The following is a 25,207-nucleotide window of genomic DNA, read 5'->3' on the forward strand; positions in this document are numbered from 1 at the left end:
ATGTGATCGATAACTTACCACCTGTTAGGCCACATACTACTTCTGCAGATGTTTTCATCGATGACCCACAGCCTGGTCCTTCAGCCCCCACAGCCTGGTCCTTCAGCCCCCACCTAAAACAATACAGAAATCACCTTACAGAGAAGATTCAGAAGACTCCTGGGATGATGAACCCTCTCAATTTTCTTCAGAGTTCATGTCTAATCCGTCTCCTGATCGAAGAAAGAAGTCACCCCCAGAAGATCTTTCCTTCTCCTCATTCATACAAAGCATGTCTGACTCAATTCCATTTAAACTTACAGCAGAGGAAGACACAAGAGCACAAACCCTTGAGGTGCTACAGTTTGTGGATCCACCCAAACAAGTACTGGCGATACCAGTACATGAGGTGCTACTAGATCTCCAAAAACGAATCTGGGAATACCTAGCTTCTACCCCTGCAGTAAATAAACGTGTGGAGACGACTTACATAGTCCAACCAGGCTACCACAAACAGCAATTACCACACCAGTCTGTAGTGGTAGAATCAGCACAGAAAAAATCTAAACATGTGCACCCACACTCATCCATCCCACCAGGCAGGGAGCACAGATTCCTGGATACACTAGGAAAAAAGGTATACCAGAGTTCCATGTTGAGCACCAAAATCTCTGCGTATCAACTCTACATTACTCAATACCAGAGGAACCTCTGGAAACAGATGGAAGAGTTCATAACCTCTTGACCCACCCAGTTCCAAGAGCCTGCACAAGCTGTAATAACAAAAGAATTGGAAGCAGGCAAACATGAGGTAAGAGCAGTCTATGATGATTTTGAGACTGCCTCCAGAACAGCAGCAGCTGGAATCACTGCTCGCAGAAGGGCCTGGCTCAAAGCATCTGACCTCAGAACCGAGGTACAAGACAAACTTGTAGACCTGCCCTGTCTTGGTGAAAATCTGTTTGAGGACAAAATTCAAGAAGCTGTACAACAGCTTAAGGACCACACTGAGACTTTACGTCAGCTGTCTCAAACCCCTCAAGAGCCTACGACTCGGTCTTTTCGTCGTCCTCCACGAAGAGATATGAGACGTTCCTATTACAGGCCACGCAGATACTACCCACATACTTCTAGGGGTAGATCCAGTAGACCTACACAACGCTCCCAGGCCAGACAATCCAGGCCTGCTCGTCCACAACCTCCTGCACAGACAGGCCCTGCAACAGGCTTTTGAAGCAAAGACCAGAGAACAGACCCAACCTTGCAATCCCAAGCCAAATATACCAGTGGGAGGAAGAATATCCCATTTTCACACACATTGGCAAAACATAACATCAGATCAATGGGTACTTTCCATAGTCTCTCAAGGCTACAAACTAAATTTCACTTCAATTCCTCCAGAATTTCCACCAACTTCCTACCCACAACAAAATGCTCAACTACATCAATTACAAGCAGAATTATCCACCCTTCTGAGATCCAGGGCCATACAACCAGTGCCCCGGACACAGCAGGGCAGAGGATTCTACTCCCGATACGTCCTCATTCCAAAGAAAACCGGAGGCCTACGTCCCATCCTAGACCTCAGAAATCTCAACAAATTTCTAAAAGAAAAATTCAGGATGGTTTCTTTAGGCACCATGCTTCCACTTCTTCAAGCAGGAGATTGGCTTTGTTCTCTGGATCTTCAAGATGCTTACGCTCATATTCAAATATACCCTCCTCATCACAAGTACCTGTGATTCACAGTACACCATCAACATTACCAATACAGAGTTCTACCATTTGGACTGGCGTCTGCTCCCAGAGTCTTCACCAAATGTCTAGTCGTCGTAGCAGGACACTTGCACAAAGAAGGTGTCCATGTTTTCCCATATCTAGACAACTGGCTCATAAGGAGTCCATCTCAACAAGGAGCAATAACTTCTCTCACTCGAACAATTGCTCTACTTCACTCCATGGGATTTCTCATCAATTATCAAAAATCCCATCTCACTCCAACTCATCTGCTTCACTTCATAGGAGCAGAGTTGAACACGGATCTAGCAAAGGCTATTCTACCTATAGACCGTGCAGATGCCCTTATTCTACTAGCAAACTCCATTTCCTCACGGACACAAACCACAGCCCATCAGTTTCTGATACTGCTAGGTCACATGGCATCCACAGTTCATGTTACACCAATGGCAAGGCTTGCCATGCGAGTTGCCGAATGGACTTTAAGATCACAATGGATTCAAGCCATTCAACCACTTCATTCTCCAATTCAAGTGACCCACCAACTAAGATCATCTCTGCTTTGGTGGACCAACAAAGACAACCTGTGCAAAGGCCTACCCTTCCAACAACCAGTCCCACAGATTACTTTAACTACGGATGCATCCACCTTGGGATGGGGAGCTCATGTAGACTATCTCCACACTCAAGGAACTTGGACAAAACTCGAAGCAACATATCAAATCAATTTTCTGGAACTTCAAGCTATACGTTATGCACTGCATGCGTTCCAGAACTGCCTTTCACACAAGACTGTTCTGATCCAAACAGACAACACAGTAGCCATGTGGTACATCAACAAACAGGGAGGTACGGGCTCGTATCTCCTTTAAGAAGCCGCACAAATTTGGGGCTGGGCCCTGAATCACTCAATGTACCTACGAGCCACTTATCTGGCAGGCATTCACAATGTAGTAGCGGATCGACTCAGTCAATTCCAACCACACGAATGGTCCCTGGATCCTGCAGTAGCGACCAGGATATTTCAACGCTGGGGTCAACCAACAATAGACCTCTTTGTGTCACATCTGAATCACAAAGTGGACAAGTTCTGTTCTCTACACAAACAGAACAATCAGCCAGCCAAGGATGCATTTGCTCGCCCTTGGAACTCGGGCCTACTATACATGTATCCTCCAATACCGCTCATAACCAAAACTCTAGTGAAACTACAATAGGAAAAGGTGTCCATGATACTCATAGCCCCATATTGGCCTTGACAAGTATGGTTCCCCACACTGCTAGACCTCTCAGTCAGGGATCCACTTCGTCTGGGAGTGGCTCATAACTCAGGATCAGGGCCGGTTACGGCATCCCAACCTTCAATCACTATCCCTGACAGCATGGATGTTGAAAGCTTGATATTACAACCTCTCAATCTTTCATCTCATATATCTCAAGTGCTTATAGCTTCACGTAAACCTTCCACACGAAAGAACTATGCTTCTAAATGGAAGAGGTTCACTTTGTGGTGCTCCGAAAAGAACATAAATCCTTTCACTTGCCCCACTACTTTTCTACTAGAATACTTATACCATCTTTCGGAATCTGGTCTCCAGACCTCATCTATAAGAGTACACTTAAGTGCAATCTCTGCTTACCATAACAAGATTGTGGAAATAGGTGCATCTCCACAACCTCTCATAAGCAGATTTATGAGAGGTTTAACTCCACCAATTCGACCACCTGTCCCAGAGTGGGATCTGAATGTGGTATTAACAAGACTCGTGCGCTCTCCCTTCGAACCCATAGATTCTTGTGATCTTAAATTTCTCACTTGGAAAACTATCTTCCTCATAGCCATTACATCAGCTAGAAGAGTTAGTGAGTTACAAGCACTTGTAACATATCCACCCTATACTAAGTTCCTACATGACAAGGTGGTTCTACGTACACATCCAAAAAAGGTAGTTACGGAATTCCACTTAAATCAATCCATAAATTTACCCACATTCTTTCCAAGGCCTCATTCCCATCCAGGAGAAACGGCCTTGCACACTTTGGACTGCAAGCGTACACTTGCCTTTTATATAGACCGAACTGCAGTCCATAGAAAATCCACTCAACTGTTTGTATCTTATGATCCAAACAAACCAGGTAAAGCAGTGGGTAAACATACTCTGTCCAACTGGTTAGCAGATTGCATACAGTTTTGCTATGACAAAGCAGGCCTTCCTCTCCAAGGGCGAGTGAAGGCACATTCAGTAAGAGCAATGTCCACCTCAGTGGCACATTATCGTTCAGTGACAATCCTTGACATATGTAAAGCAGCAACATGGAGTTCTCTTCACACTTTTGCAGCTCATTACTGCTTGGACAAAGAAGGAAGACAAGATTCAGCCTATAGACAATCTGTCTTAAAGAACTTGTTTCCAGTTTAATCCCAACTCCTTTTACATCCAATCTGCTGTGATCTTCGGCTAACTCATTCTAAAAAATACTTACTGTTACTTCACCACGAATGACGCAGCCTCTAGCTTGCTATTCACCCATATGTGAGGACTAGCATCCTGCTTGTCCTGGGATAAAGCAAAATTGCTTACCTTGTAATAGGTGTTGTCCCAGGACAGCAGGATGTAGTCCTCACAGAACCCACCCGCCACCCCGCGGAGTTGGGCCTCATACCTTTATTATTTTATTTTTGCTAACGCTTTTGCTACATACCAGACTGAAGAGAGACACCTGTGGCAGAGGATATCATGGCATGCTGGGCATGCTCAGTGGCCTCTCGGGGCCAGTCAAAAGTTTCTAGAAACTTTGACAGAGAGGTTTCCCGTGCTGGGCTCCGTTCTTTGACGTCACCCATATGTGAGGACTACATCCTGCTGTCCTGGGATAACACCTATTACAAGGTAAGCAATTTTGCTTTATGTAAATTCCTTTCTGGACTTAGTTTAAATTACAGAATTTACGCAGATGACATCCAGTTTTTTTATCCCTGCCTAATCGCTCTATTGCACATGCTTCAAACTTGCTCAATATTTTTTTTCTGCTATTCAGAAATTAGCACATGAAATTAGTGCTCAACATCAATAAAAGTGAAATTTATTTATCTAGGAAAACAGTTGAGTCCACTTAGCAATACAGCACCACCAAGGTTAATTTTGTGATTGCCTTGGCTGCATGTGATTTAGGAGTAATAGACTAATTTGTCAGTCAAAACACATTAAATCTATAATTAAATCTGGGTACTTAAAGATTAAAACCTTTATTAGAGTTTGAAGATTTCCATACTATCATTCAAATTTATTTTTTCCAAAATGGATTTCTGTAATTCTTTACTGTTAGGTTTATCTACTGGTTCACTTAGACCTTTACAACTATTGCAAAACGCTGCAGCATGTATTCTAAGAGGCTGTAATCGATTTGATCACATCACTTCCATTTTGAATGTTCTTCATTGGCTACCAGTACACTTCCGTGTACAATATAAAGTGCTGTCCTTAATACATAAAGATTAACAATGAAGGTGTAAATTGGATTGATACGGTTATATTTATATGTTACTCAAAGTTGAGATCTAATAAAGGTCTACTCGATATTCCAACAATAAGTTTTGCCCATTTGGGGGAGCTTCGTGAGAGCTATTTCAGTTGCAGGCTCTATATTATGAAATGAAATGCCTGAAAAATTGATTATGCCATGACTATAAAATTTTTAAATAAGGATGAAAAACATGCTCATTTAAAAGTGCTTTAACTATTCCATTTTTTCTTTTATATCTATAAGTAGTTGCTGACATTATTTAACCTTTATTTTCTTACATTTTGAATGAGTATCACATTGTGCTGAAGAAACATGGACTTTTTGTTTCCTTTTTTTTTCAGTTTTAATTTTATGTAAGGGTTTTTTAATTATATTTTTCATTTCTCATCAAATTTTTGCTTTGCATTTTAATACATTATGAATGTTATCCTCTGTAAAAACTGCCATGATCTATTTGGAACGATGGTATATAAATGTTTGTAAACAAATATTCTGCTGAGTGGCCAGTTTATATGGGTAAGCATACAAGTAACCTGAATAGATGTCCACCAGAGTTACTGCATGCAGACTTCTCTCTAATAAAGGCATAGGGCCTATGCCAGCGGTTTTCAACCTTCATAGTTCTGCGACCCTTTTAATACAATTCCCCACTATGTGGCGACCCCAACCGTAAAATTATTTTCGTTTATAGGCCTAAGTAACTGTACTGTATATACCGTATTTTACGGCGTATAAGACGACCCCCAACTTTTACAGTTAAAATATAGAGTTTGGGATATACTTGCCGTATAAGACTACCCCTCTTCCAACGCATTCCAACATTTACAGCAGGAGGGAGAGACTCGAGGAGTGAGGGCTCGCTGCCCGATTGGCCGGTGCTGGGCAAAAGGGGCTTGCTTCGGCAAGCCCCTTTTGCCCAGCACCGGCCAATCGGGGAGTGAGGGAGCACAGAATGAACTTTTTTACTGCATCCGGTGAGGGGAGGGAGTGACTCGAGGAGCGAAGGCGCGCTGCCCGATTGGTCGGTGCTGGGCAAAAGGGGCTTGCTTCGGCAAGCCCCTTTTGCCCAGCACTGGCCAATCGGAGAGCGAGGGAGCGCAGAATGAACTTTTTTACTGCATCCGGTGAGGAGAGGGAGTGACTTGAGGAGTGAAGGCGCGCTGCCCGATTGGCCGGTGCTGGGCAAAAGGGGCTTGCTTCGGCAAGCCCCTTTTGCCCAGCACCGGCCAATCGGGGAGTGAGGGAGCACAGAATGAACTTTTTTACTGCATCCGGTGAGGGGAGGGAGGGACTCGAGGAGCGAAGGCGCGCTGCCCGATTGGTCGGTGCTGGGCAAAAGGGGCTTGCTTCGGCAAGCCCCTTTTGCCCAGCACTGGCCAATCGGAGAGCGAGGGAGCGCAGAATGAACTTTTTTACTGCATCCGGTGAGGAGAGGGAGTGACTTGAGGAGTGAAGGCGCGCTGCCCAATTGGTCGGTGTTGGGCAAAAGGGGCTTGCTTCGGCAAGCCCCTTTTGCCCAGCACCGGCCAATCGGGGAGTGAGGGAGCGCAGAATGAACTTTTTTACTGCATCCGGTGAGGGGAGGGAGTGACTCGAGGAGCGAAGGCGCGCTGCCCGATTGGTCGGTGCTGGGCAAAAGGGGCTTGCCAAAGCAAGCCCCTTTTGCCCAGCACCGGCCAATCGGGGAGCGAGGGAGCGCAGAAAGAACTTTTTTACTGCATCCGGTGAGGGGAGGGAGTGACTCGAGGAGCGACAAAAAACCCATATTTCCTAGCGTGTAGCAGATGGACTCAAAACAAATGGGTATAGTGTGCTCGTGCTAGCAGTTGGAGACGGATCTGACATCAGCACGGGTACATATACCCCCACAGGAAGTGCAGCACATCAGTAATTTCCGTCTCCAAAGCAATTTGGAGCTACCTCACGCTCGCTGAGCGTGTTTTCCAAATTCTAAACGACTAAATTCCTAGAAGAAACCTATTGAAGACAAGCCCCGCACTCCTGTGGTGATACCAGGCGGTCACACACCCAGTCGAGTTTCCCGAGCTGACTTCCGTGGTCCCTCGAAAGCGAGAGCCTCGGTCCGGTGGCCGGTTCGCGGCAGGGACCTAGCCCCCGAGTGAGAAGGGCTCAGGCACGGCTTGGCCCCCGAGTGAGACAAGTTCGGGTGCGGCCTGGAGGCAGCCTCGGTCCCGGCGTGGACTTGGCCCCCGAGCGAGACGGGTTCGGGAGCGTCCTAGAGGCAGCGGGCGCACTTCCTTATGCGCGGCGGTGAAGGTACTCACCCTCTCCCCCTGCAGCCGGAGACCGCCCGGGTCGCAGCCGGGAAGCGCCGAAGACAAGGTAAGGCGTATATCTTTACTTGGTCTCCGAGGAAGTGTGGATTAACTGGGCCTGCCTATGAGGCAGCACGTCAAGGAGGTCGCCATTTTTGCCTGCCTACTCACCTTCGCTGATAAGCGCACGTTGCTAAGCACATTGTTAGCGCACGCGATAGGCGCACGTCGTTAGCGCACGCGATAGGCGCACGTTGTTCGCACATTGTAAGCCGCCCGTGTATAGGTGCACATTTATAAGCCGCCCGTGTATAGGCACACATTTATAAGACGCCCGTGTATAGGCGCATGTTATAAGACGCCCGTTCTAGGCGCATGCTGTTAAGCGCTCTTGTTAGGTGCACTTTATTGGGCAACACCGAATTTCAGGCGAATGGAGCACAAGAGAGCTCATGCGGCCGCAGAGCCGGCACCTCCAGAATCTGGCATGAAAGCTCTAAGCCTCTGCTCAGCATGCAACCTCAGAGCCCAATGTGTGGAGGCCATGGGAGTTCCAGGACAGGACCCGTCCCAGCCCAGCGGTTCCTCAGGGAGCACACCGGACTTAGCAGGCCGCGGTGAGCAACCAGGGAACCCGAGAGACCTGGTGCCCCTACGGCCAGATCCAGCTTCGCTTTCCTGGGTGGAATTATTCAAAGGGATTCACGCCTTTGTCCAGATGCAGACTGCTCCTCATATGGGTTTTTCCGTCCCGGTTGATCCGGTACCTGGCCCCTCGAGACCTAGGCGCGGCCACTCGCCTCCCGACAGCCCCGATTATGGGGATTCAGATTGCTCCCAGGACAGTGAGGAGCTCCCCGAGGAGGGTGAACTTCCTTCGGAGATAGAGCCATATCGGACCATGAGGCGCTTCTTTAGGAAAGAGGATCTGTCAGGCCTGGTCTCACAATGCCTATCGGAATTGGCCATTCCGGGCCAGGACACCCCAGGGGACCCTAAAATGAGGGCCTGCGCCAACCGGCTCACCATTTTCCCCTCCTACAAGTGGCACAGCAGCTAATCGATCTGGAATGGAAGGCACCGGAGGCCTCATTCAAAGGGAGTCGGGCCTTGGCAGGCATGTACCCTCTGGATCCGGCGTCCAAGGAGCTGCTGGCGTGCCCCAAGGTAGACGCCATAGTTAACACAATAGTGAAGCACACCACCATTCCGGTGGAGGGGGGAGCGGCCCTCAAGGATTCGCATGACTGACGCATGGACACCATTCTGAAACAAGCTTTTGAGGTAGCAGCCATGTCCCTACGAATCGCGATCTGCTGCACCGTGGTGAAGCGTTCCTGTTTATCACAGGCGAGAAACAACACCCAGGGAGCAGACATGGAATCAGCTCTCGCATTTCTCACTGACTCAGCCTCTGACTTCGTCCGTACGGAAGCCAAGGGAGTGTCCTCCTCAGTGGCAGCCAGGAGACAGCTTTGGCTATGTAATTGGGCGGCTGACTTGTCCTCCAAAACACAGCTCACAAGAATGCCCTTTAAGGGGTTCCTTACTGTTCGGCAGCAATCTCGAGAACTGGGCTACTAAATGGGGTGCCTCTCCATTACCCCATCTACCAGAAGACAGGGCGAGGAGGAGCCAGCGTTCTTTTTCTAGACCATCTAGAGCAGACCTGGGCAAGGGGCGGCCCGCGGGCTGAATCCGGCCCGCCTACGGTCTGAATCCAGCCCGCCCACTGCTGAGAGCAGACGGGGAATGAGGCACTGCTGCCTTCCCTTGCAGAGGGAAGGCAGCAGTGCCTCATTCCCCGTCTGAATGAACTGCTGCCTTCCCTTGCAGAGGGAAGGCAGCAGTTCATTCTCCGCTCCCTCACTCCCCGATTGGCCGGCCAATCGGGGAGCGGAGAATGAACTGTTTTGTTTTTTTTACAGCGTCCGGGGGGGGGGGGGGGGGGAGGAGGGAGTGACTCGAGCGAAGGCACGCTGTCCGATTGGCCGGTGCTGGGCAAGCCTTGCCCAGTACCGGCCAATCGGACAGCGTGCCTTCGCTCGAGTTTCTTTCCTACATATGTCACGGAGTTTTTTGCCGGTCCGCGGCGCGCGCTCCCGGTCTCTCCCGCTGCCATTGCCGCTGGGCTGTCTCACGTTCAAGCCCAGTGGAAACGGCAGCGGTGTTGGAAGAAGCTATGGCACTAGCGGGTGGCCTTTTCTTCTTCCCGCGCCTGCCCCTCCCGTGACCCGAAACAGGAAGTGATACAGGGAGCAGTGCGCGGGAAGGAGAAAGAGCCGTGCCGCGTCGGCTGCAGCATCGGCCCCCGAGCAATTGAACCAGCCGGCAATCGAGAAGAGAGTCAGCAGCATGAGCCTCCCGTGGCCGAAGGGATTCTTCTTTCTTGGCCTGCGGGGGCTCATGCTGCTGACTCTCTTCTCGATTGCCGGCTGGTTCAATTGCTCGGGGGCCGATGCTGCAGCCGACGCGGCACGGCTCTTTCTCCTTCCCGCGCACCGCTCCCTGTATCACTTCCTGTTTCGGGTCACGGGAGGGGCAGGCGCGGGAAGAAGAAAAGGCCAGCCGCGGGTGCCATAGCTTCTTCCAACACCGCTGCCGTTCCCACTGAGCTTGAACGTGCTGACAGCCCAGCGGCAACGGCAGCGGGAGAGACCGGGAGCGCGCGCCGCGGACCGGCAAAAAACTCCGTGACATATGTAGGGGGAAGAGGAAGTGAGTAAGAGAGAGTGAGAAGCAGCCAGCCAGCCTGTGTGTGATTGAGTGGTCAGAGAGCTGATGTGTGTGTGTATGTGAGAGACAATGAAAGTGATTGCTCAGGGAGATGACTGATGTGTATGTGAGAGTGTGAGGCATTAGTCAGGGAGGTGACTGATGTGTGTGTGTGTGTGTGTGTGTGAGAAAAAGCATGGAAGTGAGAAGTCTGGGTATGTGGGAAAGCATGAGCATAAGAAGCCTGGAGTTGTGGGAGTGAGAAACCTGGGTGAGTGTGCATGCATGAGAGAGAGAGACTGCTTGGTAAGGTGACTGTGTGTGTGAGAGAAAAAGACTGGTGTGTGTGAAAGTGAGAGAATGTGATTCAGGGAATGAGAAGCCTGTGCACGGGGAGAGTGAGCATGGAAATGAGAGAGATTGGTGTGTGTGTGTAACAGAGAGAAAGTGATTATGGGAATGAGAAGCCTGTGCATGTGAAGAGAGTGAGCATGAGAGTGAGAAACCTGGGTGTGTGTGAGACACAGCATGGGAGGGAGAAGCCTGTATATCTGAAAGAGAACTTGGGAGTGGGAAGCCTGTGTGTGTGTGTATGCATGAGTGAGATCAGGTGACGTGTGGGTGTGTGTGTGTGTGTGAGTGAGAGAGAGAGAGAAAAAGTGATTATGGGAATGAGAAGCCTGTGCATGTAAAGAGTGAGCATGGGAGTGAGAAACCTGGGTGTGTGTGACACATCATGGGAGGGAGAAGCCGGTATATCTGAAAGAGAACATGGGAGTGAGAGACTGGTGTGTGTGTGTGTGTGTGTGTAAGAGAAAGAAAGTGATTTTGGGAATGAGAAGCCTGTGCATGTGGAGAGAACAAGCATGGGAGTGAGAGACTGGTGAGTGAGTGTGTGTGTGTGAGAGAGAGAGACAGAGAAAGTGATTATGAGAGTGAGAAGACCATATATGCAAGTAGAACACGGGAGTGGGAAGCCTGTGTGTGTGTGTGTATGGCATGAGAGAAACTGTTCAGGAAGGTGACTGGTGTGTGTGTGCCAAAGACTGTTTGGGAGATGATTGGTGTGTGAGAGACAGAAACTGGTCATGGGGGCATGATTGGTATGGTGTGTGTGTGAGAGACATGGGCACTAAGGAAGAGGACCATAAGTATAGAGCTTAGCTTCTACTGCTGCTTCTGGTGTGTGCCATGGCCTGCAGGGAAGGGGAGTAGGAGAGCTGCTGGAGGGGGTAAGTAAAGGTGGCTTTAAGTTTATTTTTCTTGACTGCCATTTTAATTGTATGATGTCTGCTTTTTTGAAATATTTTATTGGTGTTTGGAGAATGTTTAATAGTTTTTATGAGTTTTTAATTGTTGGATGTTATTCTGTTCATAGCTGTTTAGAAACATTTATTCTGCTTATTAGTATAGTTTTACAATTATTTCTGTTTGGGGATCTATAGCTGCTTGTTAGTTCTGTTTTCCTAATAAGAGGTGTATTGGTGTTTAGGGTCTGATGTAATATTTGTAGTGTTGCCTTTTCATAGATAGGGTTGCTCCTGTTTGAGTGTATTCCATAATACAGGTGTAACTGTGTGCAGATTAGTTTATGTGCATTACTACAGATCCTGGGAGTATGTTAGGTCGGTTCTGTGTCTGTTACCGAGATGAGATATTTTGCTAGCATGTAAGCGTTTGTATCGGTCTTATTTGTTGTGTTTTCTCAGAGGACATACATTGGTGGTAAACTGCTGTCTTTTCATAAGGAGGACTATTGAGAACTGAGTTAATTATATTAGTCCGGCCCTCTAAAACCATCCCAATTTCTCATGTGGCCCCATGGGAAAATTAATTGCCCACCCCTGATCTAGAGGTAGAAATTCGCAGCGCTTCCACCCTTAAAGGACTCGCTATCGAGTACCTCGTTCACAGGCCAGGAACCAGTCCTTGCGGACTAAGCACAACAAGAAGAGAACCGGCTCGGGTTCTGGCCCCGGCCGCACCCCACAATGACAATCAGCCGACCCATCCGGGGGTAGCAGCCATAGGGGGCAGCCTAACCCTCTTCTATCGCAGGTGGGTCGAGATTACTTCAGACCAGTGGGTCCTCGCCATCATCCGAGAAGGATATTACCTGGATTTCTTTCAGTGATGGAGCGGCACTAGAAGTGACCTTACAGAGGCTCCTGGCCCTAAAAGCCATAATCCCAGTACCTGCAGGAGAGATAAATTCTGGGCATTATTCCATTTATTTCATAGTACCCAAGAAGGAGGCACTTTCAGGCCCGTCCTGGACCTCAAGTCAGTCAATCGACACCTACGGGTCCCCAGCTTTCACATGGAAACTCTACGGTCTGTCAAGAATTCAGTAGAGCCAGGGGAGTTTCTCACCTCCCTAGATCTGTCGGAAGCCTATTTACATATCCCAATCCATCGGGATCACCAGCGCCCTTCTCTCTCGATGGAGCCCACGATCACAGAACTACACCGTACGCCTACCTCTACCGGCCAGAGTGCGGTATCAGCTACGGTGGTGGTTGCAGCCCAGCCACATAAGCCGGGGGTCAAGAATGTCATCCCCAACCTGGATTCTGCTCACCACAGATGCCAGCCTGAATGGATGGGGAGCACACTGCGAGGAACTCACCGCCCAAGGGCGGTGGACCAGAGAAGAGTCAAGGTGGAACATCAACCGACTGGAGGCACGGGCAGTCAGGCTAGCGTGCCTGCGATTTGCCCGCAGACTTCGTGGCAGAGTGGTCAGAGTGATGTCGGACAATACCACCAAGGTGGCGTACATCAATCGTCAGGGCGGAACCAGAAGCCAACAAGTGTCCCTGGAAATAACTCCCCAAATGAGTTGGGCAGAAGCAAATCTCCAGGACATCTCCGCCGTCCACATTGCCGGGAAGGACAACACGACGGCAGACTTCCTCAGCAGAGAAAGCTTAAACCCGAGGGAGTGGCAGCTGTCATCCACAGCCTTTCAGATAATTGTGGATCAATGGGGGACGCCAGCCATGGACCTCTTAGCGGACAGGTCCAATGCTCAAGTTCCCAGATATTTCAGCTGCAGGCGGGATCCTCGAGCCCAGGGGATCAATGCCCTGGTACAGCCGTGGCCTCAGGGGATCCTGCTATACGCCTTTCCTCCATGGCCCCTGCTGGGTGCCATTGTACACCGGATTCAGCGACACAGTGGCCTAGTTCTTCTAGTGGCCCCGGACTGGCCAAGAAGACCCTGGTACGCAGACATGAGAAGACTACTGGCCAGGGAACCCTCTACCTCTGCCTCCCTCCAGGGACCTGCTGCGGCAAGGTCCCATCCTCCACGAGGATCCAGCTCAATTCTCTCTTACGGTCTGGCCATTGAGAGGGCTAGACTGAAGAAAAGGGGATACTCGGAGCCGGTTATAGATACACTCCTCCGAGCACGCAAGTTCTCCACATCCCTAACATATATCAGGATCTGGAGAGTTTTTGAAGCCTGGTGCGACTCACGGCACCAATTCGCATGCCGCTAAGATTCCTATCATTTTGGACTTCCTACAAGATGGACTTCAGAAGGGTCTGTCCCTCAGCTCCATCAAGGTTCAGGTAGCAGCGCTGTCTTGCTACGGTCCCAGGAGTGACGGCAACACCATTGCCAACCACCCGGATGTCTCACATTTCCTGAAAGGAGTCAAACACATTCGCCAGCCACTGCAGTGGCCAGTGCCCTTGTGGAATCTCAACCTAGTATTGGAATTTTTGGCGGGATCAGCCTTCAGGCCCCTTCGAGGCCTGTCCCTCCGTTTGTTAACCTTGAAGATGGTGTTCTTGCTGGCTGGGTGTTCAGCACGCCGCATCTCAGAGCTACAAGCACTATCCTGTCGTGATCCATTTCTCAGAATCACTCCAGAGGCTATCCATCTTCGCACAGTTCCATCCTTTTTACCCAAAGTGGTCTCACACTTTCACCTCAACCAAACCATATACTTGCCTACCACGGAAGGTTTGAAGAAGTCTGAGGAAGGTTGAATGCTACGCCATCTCGACATCGGCAGACTGCTGTCCAGATACCTGGAAATGTCAGAAGCAGTACGAAAGACGGACCACCTGTTCGTCCTGCACAGCGGGAAGAAGCAAGGGGAAGCGGCCTCACGGCCAACCATCGCCCGCTGGATTAAAGAAGTTATCAAGGCAGCCTACATAGAGGCGGGAAAACCACCGCCTCTATAGTCAAGGCTCATTCTACCAGAGCACAATCGGCCTCTTGGGCAGAAACTAAGCTGCTGTCGCCTGCAGAGATATGTAAAGCGGCGACGTGGTCCTCCCTCCATACCTTCTCCAGATTCTACCGTCTGGACATCCAGGCCCGGGAGGACACAGCATTTGCGAGGGCAATCCTAAACGGTCCTCGTGCAGCCTCCCGCCCAGTCCGGGAGCAGCTTTTGTACATCCCATTTGTTTTGAGTCCATCTGCTACACGCTAGGAAATGTTGAGATCACTTACCTGATAATCTCCTTTTCCTTAGTGTATGCAGATGGACTCAGCATCCCGCCCGGCTGCCGGTATACATGAGAATTCACTGAACTCACGGTAAGCCATGTTTTTTTATATAGGGCATCCACCCTGTCGGGTGTCGACGCCTTCCGGCTGAGTACACTGGCGGTCTCCAGCTACCATCAATTGGTCAGGGTAATCCTGTAGATTAATCGGTCAGTCACACATGTATCCATAAAAGCTTTTGCAAGGAAGATTACTGATTTGCGGCACTTCCTGTGGGGGTATATGTACCCGTGCTGACGTCAGATCCGTCTCCAACTGCTAGCACGAGCACACTATACCCATTTGTTTTGAGTCCATCTGCATACACTAAGGAAAAGGAAATGATCATGTAAGTAATCTCAACATTTCCGATGGTCTCTTAGGTGACCCCTAGCAAATCGTCATTCGACCCCCAAAGGGGTCGCGACCCACAGGTTGAGAACCGCTGGCCTATGCAGTCTGTCTGCCAGATCTGTGCTGCTTGTTTACCTCTCCTGATATGCCCTAATCCTTTTACTGGAGACCTAAATTGTCTGTTTTATTTGTTGGCAGATCTCAAACTGAGAACTAATTGTCTTGCACTGATCTCTTGTTAATGGCACTCCTCATTGTAATTCCCACTGGTAGGTAGCTTCTGCTCCTAAGTATCATGCCTGCTCATGAATCCATTTTGTTAATTCCTCGCGTACTTCTGCCAAATTTACAGATGAAATTTGTGCAGCTGCATCCACAGTTTGGTTATACCAAGCCTTTGCAGTATCATTGTGAGTGTGAGCATTCACATAATAAACAATGGTGAAAATAGTCTATACTAATCTCCATATCTCCTCCCACAACTCTTTTCCCCATAGTGTCTTGCTCCCTATTTTCCAATTATGTTTGTCATCAAGGCAACCAAACAGCTAGCCCATTTTCTATTGCCCATGATTCGGTGAACTGGTGACACCTGGAGTGGCTCAAATCACAGCTCTTCCGAATAGCTAACACTACAGCTTGCAGGTCTGCATACGGACTTCTCTGTTCCATCCCCTTCATAGTTATCAATTGTAGCAGAGCCCCAAAGCTACAGCTTTCCAGCAAAGTTTCCTACCTAGGTACTGAGCAGAAGCATTCCTGAAGCATACACCCACCCTTTCTTCATCTTGTATTTTGTCATATGGTTCTCCCCAGGACATGGGTGAGCTCATTAATGAAGTGAGTGAGCCCCACTTCAGGTTTGGGCTGGTCCTGTGGATTCCCGGCTGAGAGGAATTTGGCTACCTGTTCATGCAGTTCTTCCCCCCCCCCCCCCTTGTTGCCATGGCTTTGTATGCTCCATGATATGCCATTTCCACCTGATGCTTTTAACTTACGTCTGCACATCTCTCTGCCAGCAAAAGGCAGCTATTGTGTGGGGCTAGGTTAACTTTTAACCTGGTGTTAGGGCAGTTATTTACAGATTGTACTTTAACCTGTTCAGAGCCAGCCTGGCCCAAAGTGGGCTCCTTACATATCTCTACTTTCCCCCCCCCCCCCCCCCCCCCAGCAGCAGTGAAGACACTAAGCAGCCTTAATATATCTACTAAGTTTCTTTTTGCATCGTTCCCTTCCACAATGGTGGGGCCCTTCAGTGCCTGCCAACCATTGAACCATCACCGCCATAGTTTTTTTGCATTCCTTTTATTTTCTCTGACATATCTAGTGGGTTCCAGTGATGCTCCTGATGTAAAAGTACCACGTCTATCATAGACCCCCCTCCCGCCCAGCCATGATAGAATTTTCTTTTCCTTGGGGGGATATTTTATAATGTCCATAGGTGTGGTGTAAGTGTGCAACCATGACCCAGAAAGGATGTTGGTCCCAACTGGACCTTACTTATAAACTCTTTGGGCACCAGAGCAATCCATCAGCATCTGCATTGGAGACATCAATATCGATGGACCTTGGAGCTTCCCAGATTCAAGAAGCATAGTCTGCATCGGGAGGGCACCATTTGTTCCCTCAGTGCCATCTGCCATTAAGGAATTTGGAGACAGGCCATTATCTGACTCTTCCCAATTGAAGCAGGGATCAGATTCTGCCTCTTCAACTCCAGCATTGAGAGGATCTCATGTTGAGCATCAAGAGAAGCCAAAGAAGCACCTGCATCAATCTCCATCGAAGGGCAATGCTGGAAGTGAGTATGGGCCGGTGCACATTGAGAACCCCTCCACCTCCCCCCCTCCCAAAAACAAACAAACAAACTGGTCCTGTGACAAGGAGAGTTAGTCCTCAAGACACACCGAGGACTCACGATGGTCTTTACTGGTCCTGATGTCCATCACTGATCCCACCTCTCAGTTCTGAAGAGGATATGGTCATACCTCCTGCCTCCCAGTTTGTGTTGGCATTGGCAATCTTTGAGGAGAAATTGCATAAGATCATCTAGCAGGCCTTGGAGAAGAAGCTGCAGGGCTTCTGTGTTAGGGCATTAAGAACACTGAGGCAGGCACTGCCAGCCTTCGAACTGCTGCTCATTTCCCTCCAACTGCTCACAGGTGCATTGGCTTTGGCACCAGTGCCTGATCAGACACCGATGCCCAGAGGGGCACCAGGATTCGATGGCTGCCAGCCCCTAAGGAGAAGAAGTTTTCCCATTTAAGTTGCTCAAGGTCCAGGCCAAAGCAGCCAACTGCACCAGTCTGAGACCTGTTGGCTGAGGACAGAGTACCGAAAGAGTCCTTACTGGCAGACAGGGATGAGTTGGTCCCTCAATATTCATGGGGGTATGACTATGAATCTGCAGATGCCTCTGAAGAAGTGTCTACAGGTCTTTCCTCTGACCCATTTCTCCACCAGAGAGAATGAAATCCCCACCTGAGGACCTCTCCTTTGCAGGTTTTATGAGGAAGATGGCAGAAGCCATTTGCAGAAGCCATTCCATTTTCATTAGACTGAGGAAGAGTCCAGTACCAAGATGCTTGACATCTCCAGTTTGTGGAGCCTCATAAGGAGATTGCAACAGTCTGTTTACAAGGTCCTTCATTAGGGTATAGACAAGGATGTGGGAGAACCTCCTCTTTGTGGCTTCCATCAATAGGAAGGTGGGTGTGGTTTATGTCCAAAAGGCTTCTGGATTTGACAAGCGGCAGCTGCCATGCCAATTTGTTGTTGAATTCACTCTCAAAAAGACCAAGAGATCTAGCACCCATTCCTCTGTGCCCCTGGGGAGGGATTCTAGAGCAATGGATACTATTGGGAGAAAAGTTTTCGGGAGCTACACATTTCCTCTATAGCATCATATCAGGTCTTCATGGGCCAGTACATGTGGGGCATCCTGAAGCAAATGCAGAGAGTGGCCAAGCTGCTTCCTTAAAAGCAGCAAGATACCTTCCAGTCACTGGTGGACAAAGGGTTGGAGTATAGAAAACACATGGTCTGTTCAACCTTCAATGTTTTCAAAACGGCATCAAGAGTCTCTCCTGTGTAAGGGTAGGGGCATTCAGACTCTCCTGGCTGCAAGCCTCATATCTCTAATCGGAAGTTCAAGAAAGACACTTGCTGACATACTGTATATGTGAGAGAATCTTTTCGGAGATAGTCAAGAATGCAGTCACAAAGATCTAAGATCATTTTGCAATAACTTCAGTTCTCCACTAGCTCTCCAGACTCTGCTGCCTCTTCCAGGAGTTATCTGAAACCAGGGTAAAGGGGGAACTTCTTCCATCTGAGGAAGTGCTATCCTCCACCCTCTGTCCCCTCCATCAGACCCCTTTTGCTTGTCCAAGGCAACAGGATTCCTAAATCATAGATGACAACCCAGTCAACACCTGGGATGGGATTTTGACTGGATCACACACCTAGGAGCCTAGTACCCATGCCAGAGGACCACCTGGTTGGTGGAAGACTAGAGTTCTACGTAAACCAGTGTAACCTTGGATGTCTGGGGTCTCAGTAATAAGCAAGAGAGAGTGGAAATTAAACCTAGTGGGTCTCCTGCTAAATTGACCTCCAGACCCCTGTTCAGTTAACGCATCAGAAACTGCTTCTAAAGGAGCTCTCCTCCCTCTTCATGACCAGAGCAGTTGAGCCTGTTCCATCAAGGTAAAGAGGGTGAAGATTCTACATAAAGTATTTTCTGATTCCAGTGAAATCAGGTGGACTCCATCACATCCTACACCTAAGGGCCTTGAACACATTCATCAAGAGAGAAGTTCAAGCTGGTTTCCCTAGCCACCTTAATCCCCTTCCTTCAAAAAAGGGACTCGTTAAGCGCTCTATCTCAAGGATGCCTATATTCACATTAGAGATTTTCCCCAATCACAGGAAATATTTGATTCATTGTATGAGACCACCACCTCCAGTATTGCCACTTGGACTAGTATCTGCCCCACATCTTTTCACAAAATGCCTGGCTGTGGTGGTGGCGCACTTACGCAAACTGGGGTTGTTTGTGTTTCCTTACCTGGCTTATTGGCTAGTCAATAACTCATCTCAGACAGGAGCTAAGGAATTGATGTGTATGACCATCTGGATGTTGGATTTACTAGGATTCATTGCCAAATACCCCAAGTCTTACCTCAGCTCATCACCTCAAGTGGAGTTTATGGGAGCTTTGCTAGACACAACTCAGGAGAAAGCCTTCCTTCCTCAGCAAAGGGCCACCACTTTGATAGCTGCGGCAGGAAGGTTTCAGATGAATCAGCAGATATCAGTGTGGCACGCGTTGAGGCTGTTGGCCCAATGGCATTGATGGTATGGGTAACTCCTTTGGCGTATCTTTACATAAGAAGAGCCCAATGGTACCTTAAGGTCTCAGAGGCTGCAGGCCACTGAAGACCTATGGGACAGCATCCAGATCACTCAACCACTAAGGAGAACTCCCTGTCTTGTGGTGGGACAGTTCTAGTCTGGTCAGAGGAGTCCCATTACAAATTTCTCTGATCCATATTGTCCTCTCAGTAGATGGGGAACTCATGTTGATGGGCTCTGCACCTAGGGGTTATGGTCCACTTAGGAAAAATTGCATCAAATACATTTCCTAGAGCTAGTATGCTGTATAGGCTTTCAGATATTGGCTGTCCAACAAACTTGTCCAGACTAGCAACCAAGTAGCAATGTATTACATCAACAAACAGGGAGGTATAGCGTCATACCTTCTGTGTCAGGATAGTGTCAAGCTGTGGAGCTGGACCATCTCTTGGGGGATGATTCTTAGAATCATTTACCTGTCCAGAGTGAAAAATGTGCTAGCAGATTTGACTGATTTGGTCCTTGCAACCACATGAGTGAACCCTCATCCAGGAGATAGCGAATCAGGTCTCCCATTTCGAGGGAATACCTCTGGTGGATCTGTTCGTGTTCCCTTGAAACAGGAAGGTCCCACTATTCTGCTCCAGACAGAGGGGGCACACAGCAGACTAGCCTCTGATGCTTTTGCCCTGCATTGGGTCAAGGGTCTTTCATATGCGTATCCTCATACACCCTAGTGGCAAAGACTTTGTTGAAGCTCAAAGAAGACAAGGAAGTCATGATTGTCATAGACCCATTTTGGCCAAGACAGGTCTGGTTACCATCATTTGGGAGATGTCCATCAGGGCACTCTGTCAGACTGGGGATTTCTCCAGATCTCATCACTCAGGATACAGGCAGGTTGTGCTATCCCAACCTCAGGTTCCTGTTGCCTACCATTTGATGTTCAGAGGTTGATTATTCCTTTGATTTGTTTTATGTCTCTAGTTTTTAGCTTCCAGGAAGGATTCCACTAGAAAGTCCTATGGATTTAAGTAGAGAAACATTTGCCGTACGGTGTGAGCAAAGGGGCCCTAGATCTTTTCTCCTGCTTCACACAAAAACTGCTTCATTATCTTCTACATTTGTCAAATACTGGCCTCAAGAACAACTTGCTAAGGATCCACCTTAGTGTGATTGATACATGCCATCACCATATAGAATGCAAGCCCTCTGTAAAGCCTTTAGTTGTACATTTTATGTGGTGTCTGCTTCATTTGAAGCCTTCCATCAGACCACCTGCTGTGTCTTAGGATCTAACCATGGTTTTATTTCAATTAATGAAGATCATGTTTTTGTTGGCAGTTACTTTGGTGCACAGCATCGATGAGCTTTAGGCTCTAGTAACTTATACTAAGTTTTTCCATGATACGGTGGTGCTAGGTACCCATCCTAAGTTCTTGCCTAAGGTGGTATCAGAATTCCATCTTGACCAGTCAATAATCCTTCCAACATAGTTTCCCAGGCCACTTGTCCACCAAATACTGCACAGTTTGAACTGCAAAAGAGCCTTTGCCTTCTGCTTGGAGAATACTGAAGCCCATAGAAGGCCCACCCAACTGTTTCTTTTGAAGCAAAAAAGCTGGGTGTCACCATTGCCAAATATGCTATATCTAATTGGCTAGCAGATTGAATCTCCTCCTGTTATGCCCAGGTGGGTCTGAATCTAGTGAGCCATGTCTGTGGCAAGGCTGCAACATGGAATTCTCTTCACTCAGTTACTAGTATTTGGACAGGGATGGCTGACATAATACTAGATTTGGCCAGTCTTCCCTTCGGAATTTTTATGAGGTGTAGATCCTAACTCCATTCCCATCCAAGGGCCTGTTGTTGTTTCAAGCTGCCCCTAATAGGTTAAGTATAAAATACGCAAAAGGTTTGTGGCCAACAAAAATGTTGTGCCCATTGGCACTTGACTCCTTTTTCGTTAGGGGCAGTCTGTAGCTAGGGATTCCTCATGTGAGGACTACCATACTGCTTGTCCTCGGAAAAACCAAAGTTGCTTACCTGTAATAGTTTTTCTCGGAGAATAGCAGGCTGTCCTCGCAAAACCTGCCCACCACTCTTTGGAGTTGGTTTCTCCATAATTTTTCTCTTTCTAAATTATGCTGCTGAAGAGAGACCATATGGATGCATAGTATAATGGCATGTGTGGGAATTCCCTGTGAGGTGCAGTCTAAGTTCTAGAAATTTTGACTTAGTTTTTTGGGGCCAGGCTCCATAGTATATCACATCACCCATGTGTGGGAACTGACATCCTGCTGCACTTGGAGAACACTTGTTACAGGTAAGCAACTTTGAGAATGTTGGGGAGAGAGGAAAGGAAAGAGTGCTAATGGCAAGTGGGGAGAAGGTAGGAAAGGCAAGGTGATGGCAGGTGGGTGGAGTGAGGGGAAGATGATGGTGATGATGCTGAGTGGGGGGGGGGGGGGAGTAGAAGGAGAAGGATGAAAAGAAGGTTGGGGAAGAGAGAGACGGGAAGGTGATTCCAGGGGGTAGAGAGATGGGAAAGGGAAAGTGTTGATGCTAGGGATGGGGGGGAAGAGGGAAAGTGGTGTGCCATGTTGAAGTGAGCTCTGTGCCAGATGTTCCAAAACACAAAAGGTTGGGAACCACTGATCTACCATACTTGAACTCTGTGCTCTAATAGGCTACATCCAATAATCCAGTGGTTGAAGTGTGACAATTGTGTATATCTAATTTACTAACCCTAATGAATACATAGGTAATTAATCCAGAAAATCTTTGCTTTTCTAGCTATAAGAATTTAGCATTTTAGTGTCAGATTTAGTCTTCTGGTTTACATAGTTTTGTGGGCAGGTTCAGTATGGTTGGTTAAACTTAGTTTTTTGTAGAGCGTGTCTGTTTTAAGGACATATCTGTATTAAAGGCATGCTACTGGCTTTTGCATGTTTTGTTAATCCTCAGTAAGGATTACCAGTTTATTTTAGATTCTTACTCTTCTTAAAGCAGACCTTGTCATTGTGTCTTAATATAATTTTAGTGCCCTGTTTTCTTTCAGTTTCACTGATTCTGTGATGTAGGTAATAAGTGAAAATAAAGCTCAGTATATGTTCTGTGGTACATGTGAGACCTCTTCTGGTCAGATAAAAGTATATTCAATGAGACCAGAGCATTTTTTATTTTTAAATAACAATTCAGTCACCAATACTTTATAATAATGATGCTACAATAGTGATGAAAATAATCTTCATAAACTTACTGTAAAATAGACGAACTTGCTTGTATCTTGCTGTCATTGAAGCACTTCTACATCACTATTTGTATTAATACATGCCACTGCACAGTACAGATTACTAACTTGTTTTCAAAGTAAAATTAACAGAACTGGTTCAACCACTGATAAGATTTTTGCTTTTACAATGAAGATCTGCTTTTAGAATACATATATTAATCTTTAAGAATTATTCGTTACTGTGAATGTACTTTTTACATTTTTAATTTTTGTTTAAGCATGCTAAGTCTCTGTATTTTTGTTTTTTTAGATTTGACACAGTTGAAGGCATGTAAGTGGTTATTTGTTATTCCAGACTTAAGTGATTTCTTTAAAAATTAGTATCAGTATTACTTCACATTTTAAAAGTAAACTTTCCTATCAAGCATTTGCTTTGCTGCTTTTATTCTTTGTTCCAAAAATACTATGCATTACAAAATAGTAAATTATTCAAATCCATGAAACTTCTGAAACACATTTACAGTAAAGAACTGTATTTCTTTGTTTTCATACAAACTGGGACAAAGCCTCTTGATTAATGCTGTCAGTGTTTGAAAAGCCACATTTATACTACTCAAACATATTTTTTGACAGTTTATCCAAACTGTAAAGCCTAGAGAGGTTCAAGATTTTGAGACTAATCTCAGAATCTGGTCAAAGTTTGAAGGATCATAAAGGAGTGGAATGAATTTGTGAAGTTCATGCAAACTGTTCCAGTCTAAGTGGTCAACAATGTTTTGTATTACAGATTGTTTGCAGACAATAGACTGTGGCAGCTCATTACTGCAAGTCTCTAAACACTAGAAAATAACAAAATATGATTATGAATTGAGCTGACATGGCTAAAAGCTGTTAAGTAGTGTTTTGGGAACAAACCTTTGTAGCTTCCTTTTCTTTTATTTTGAAAAGTTTTGGGCAGTCAGTAAAATGGGCCACACTGAAAGGAACTCAAGATGATTGACATACTGCTTTACTATACCATAAACATACTTCTCAGTTGCTATATGTCTTGAAAAAGATTTGCCTGTCTTAAACCATGCATTTAAATTTGTTTCAAAAACATCTTTCACTTATCAATGTAAGTCATGATCTTTAGGTTTGAGATTGCTATTTATTTATTTATTAGCTTTTATATATTGACATTCGTGGCTACATCATGCCGGGTTACAATATAACTGAGAGAGGAAATTACAAAAATCCAGGGTGGGGGGAAGAGGGAGCAGATAGGAAGAGAGAAGAGGCGAGAGAAGAGAGGGAAACACAAGAAGAGGCGAAAAGGAACAGTACCTAATGGAAAACAGAGGAAACATAAGTAGCATTGCAAATTATATACTCAATTAGGGACAATGTGTAAACTTATCCACTGTGGATAACCTTATATAAATTATACACGTCAAACAGTATTATATACAGTAATATACATTATCTTTAACTAGTACATACAGGAGACACTATATGGCATTACAAATTATACATTCAGAAAGGCAGCTATGTATAGACTAGCAGGATTGCTAGAGGGAAAAGTAAGAGTTAAAGGAAAGCGGAGGGGGTAAAAAAAAGGGGTATAAATGGTTGCTACAAGGAAAAAGAAGGGTTTGAGGACAGGGGAAGGGGGTATAAGGGAAATAAGGGTATATAAGGAAGTGTGGCAGATGGGAGACAAAACAGGGGATCATTAAAAGGAGTAAAGAAGAAGGCTATGAGTACGTTAATGACAAGGGCTAGATTAAGAACAATCTTTATTCTGAACTCTTTGGCTACTTTTTGTTACCAGATGGGATTCTCAAAGTTTTTATGGTTCTTTATTTCATATATGTCTGGTTTATAGGAATACTAGCTTTTTTTGAGGAGAGGCGTGGGGGTGATAGTTAAGAAGTGCTCAGGCAGAAAATATTAAGCATACTGTTCCTGTAGGGCATATATTCTATTTATTGGTAATAAAAGCTATTGATAAGTGTTATTCTTAACATTATCAATATTTTTCACCTAGTCTAAAATTCCTTGTCTCATTTATTTATTTATTTAAATGATTTTATATACCGACAACCGTTTGCACATCGTGTCAGTTTACAAGTAACTTACAACCAAAGTATATATAGGCATAGCCTTTACAAAGAACAGTATGCAAAAGAACGCAGTAACAGAACAATAACTAGATAAACTGAGGAGGGAGGGATTCAGATTAGGAGTGACAAGGGAGGGGGCGGGGGGAGGGTGTAAACAATGACACAAAGGGATAGGTTATGTACAGGGTTTAGAGAGACATTCATTATGTACACTGGTTATATTCAAAGTTATATAACCCCGAATACAACACTCGTTGAGGTGAGGTTATATGTGAGGTTATATAACATAACATTCTTTATATACAAAGGTTAAAAGAAACATTTGTAGTTCCTTACTGATTTTTTTTTTTTTGGAGTAGGGAGCAGACAATCATAATCATTTGAGTAGGGAGCAGACAATCATAATCATTTG

General features: G+C 46.6%; 1 protein-coding gene across 2 annotated transcripts in view; it reads left to right on the forward strand.

Annotated features, from left to right (window-relative positions):
* SEPTIN7 (septin 7) overlaps positions 1-25,207 on the forward strand; it is a 407,754-nt gene that overhangs the window by 359,018 nt on the left and 23,529 nt on the right. For both annotated transcript variants that reach the window (XM_029589487.1, XM_029589486.1), the window contains exon 12: positions 23,001-23,021. In XM_029589487.1, coding sequence (XP_029445347.1) covers positions 23,001-23,021 — 21 coding nt within the window. The remainder of the gene's footprint in view (positions 1-23,000; positions 23,022-25,207) is intronic.

Source organism: Rhinatrema bivittatum, chromosome 2 (genome assembly GCF_901001135.1).
Source record: "Rhinatrema bivittatum chromosome 2, aRhiBiv1.1, whole genome shotgun sequence".
Taxonomy (NCBI): Eukaryota; Metazoa; Chordata; class Amphibia; order Gymnophiona; family Rhinatrematidae; genus Rhinatrema; species Rhinatrema bivittatum.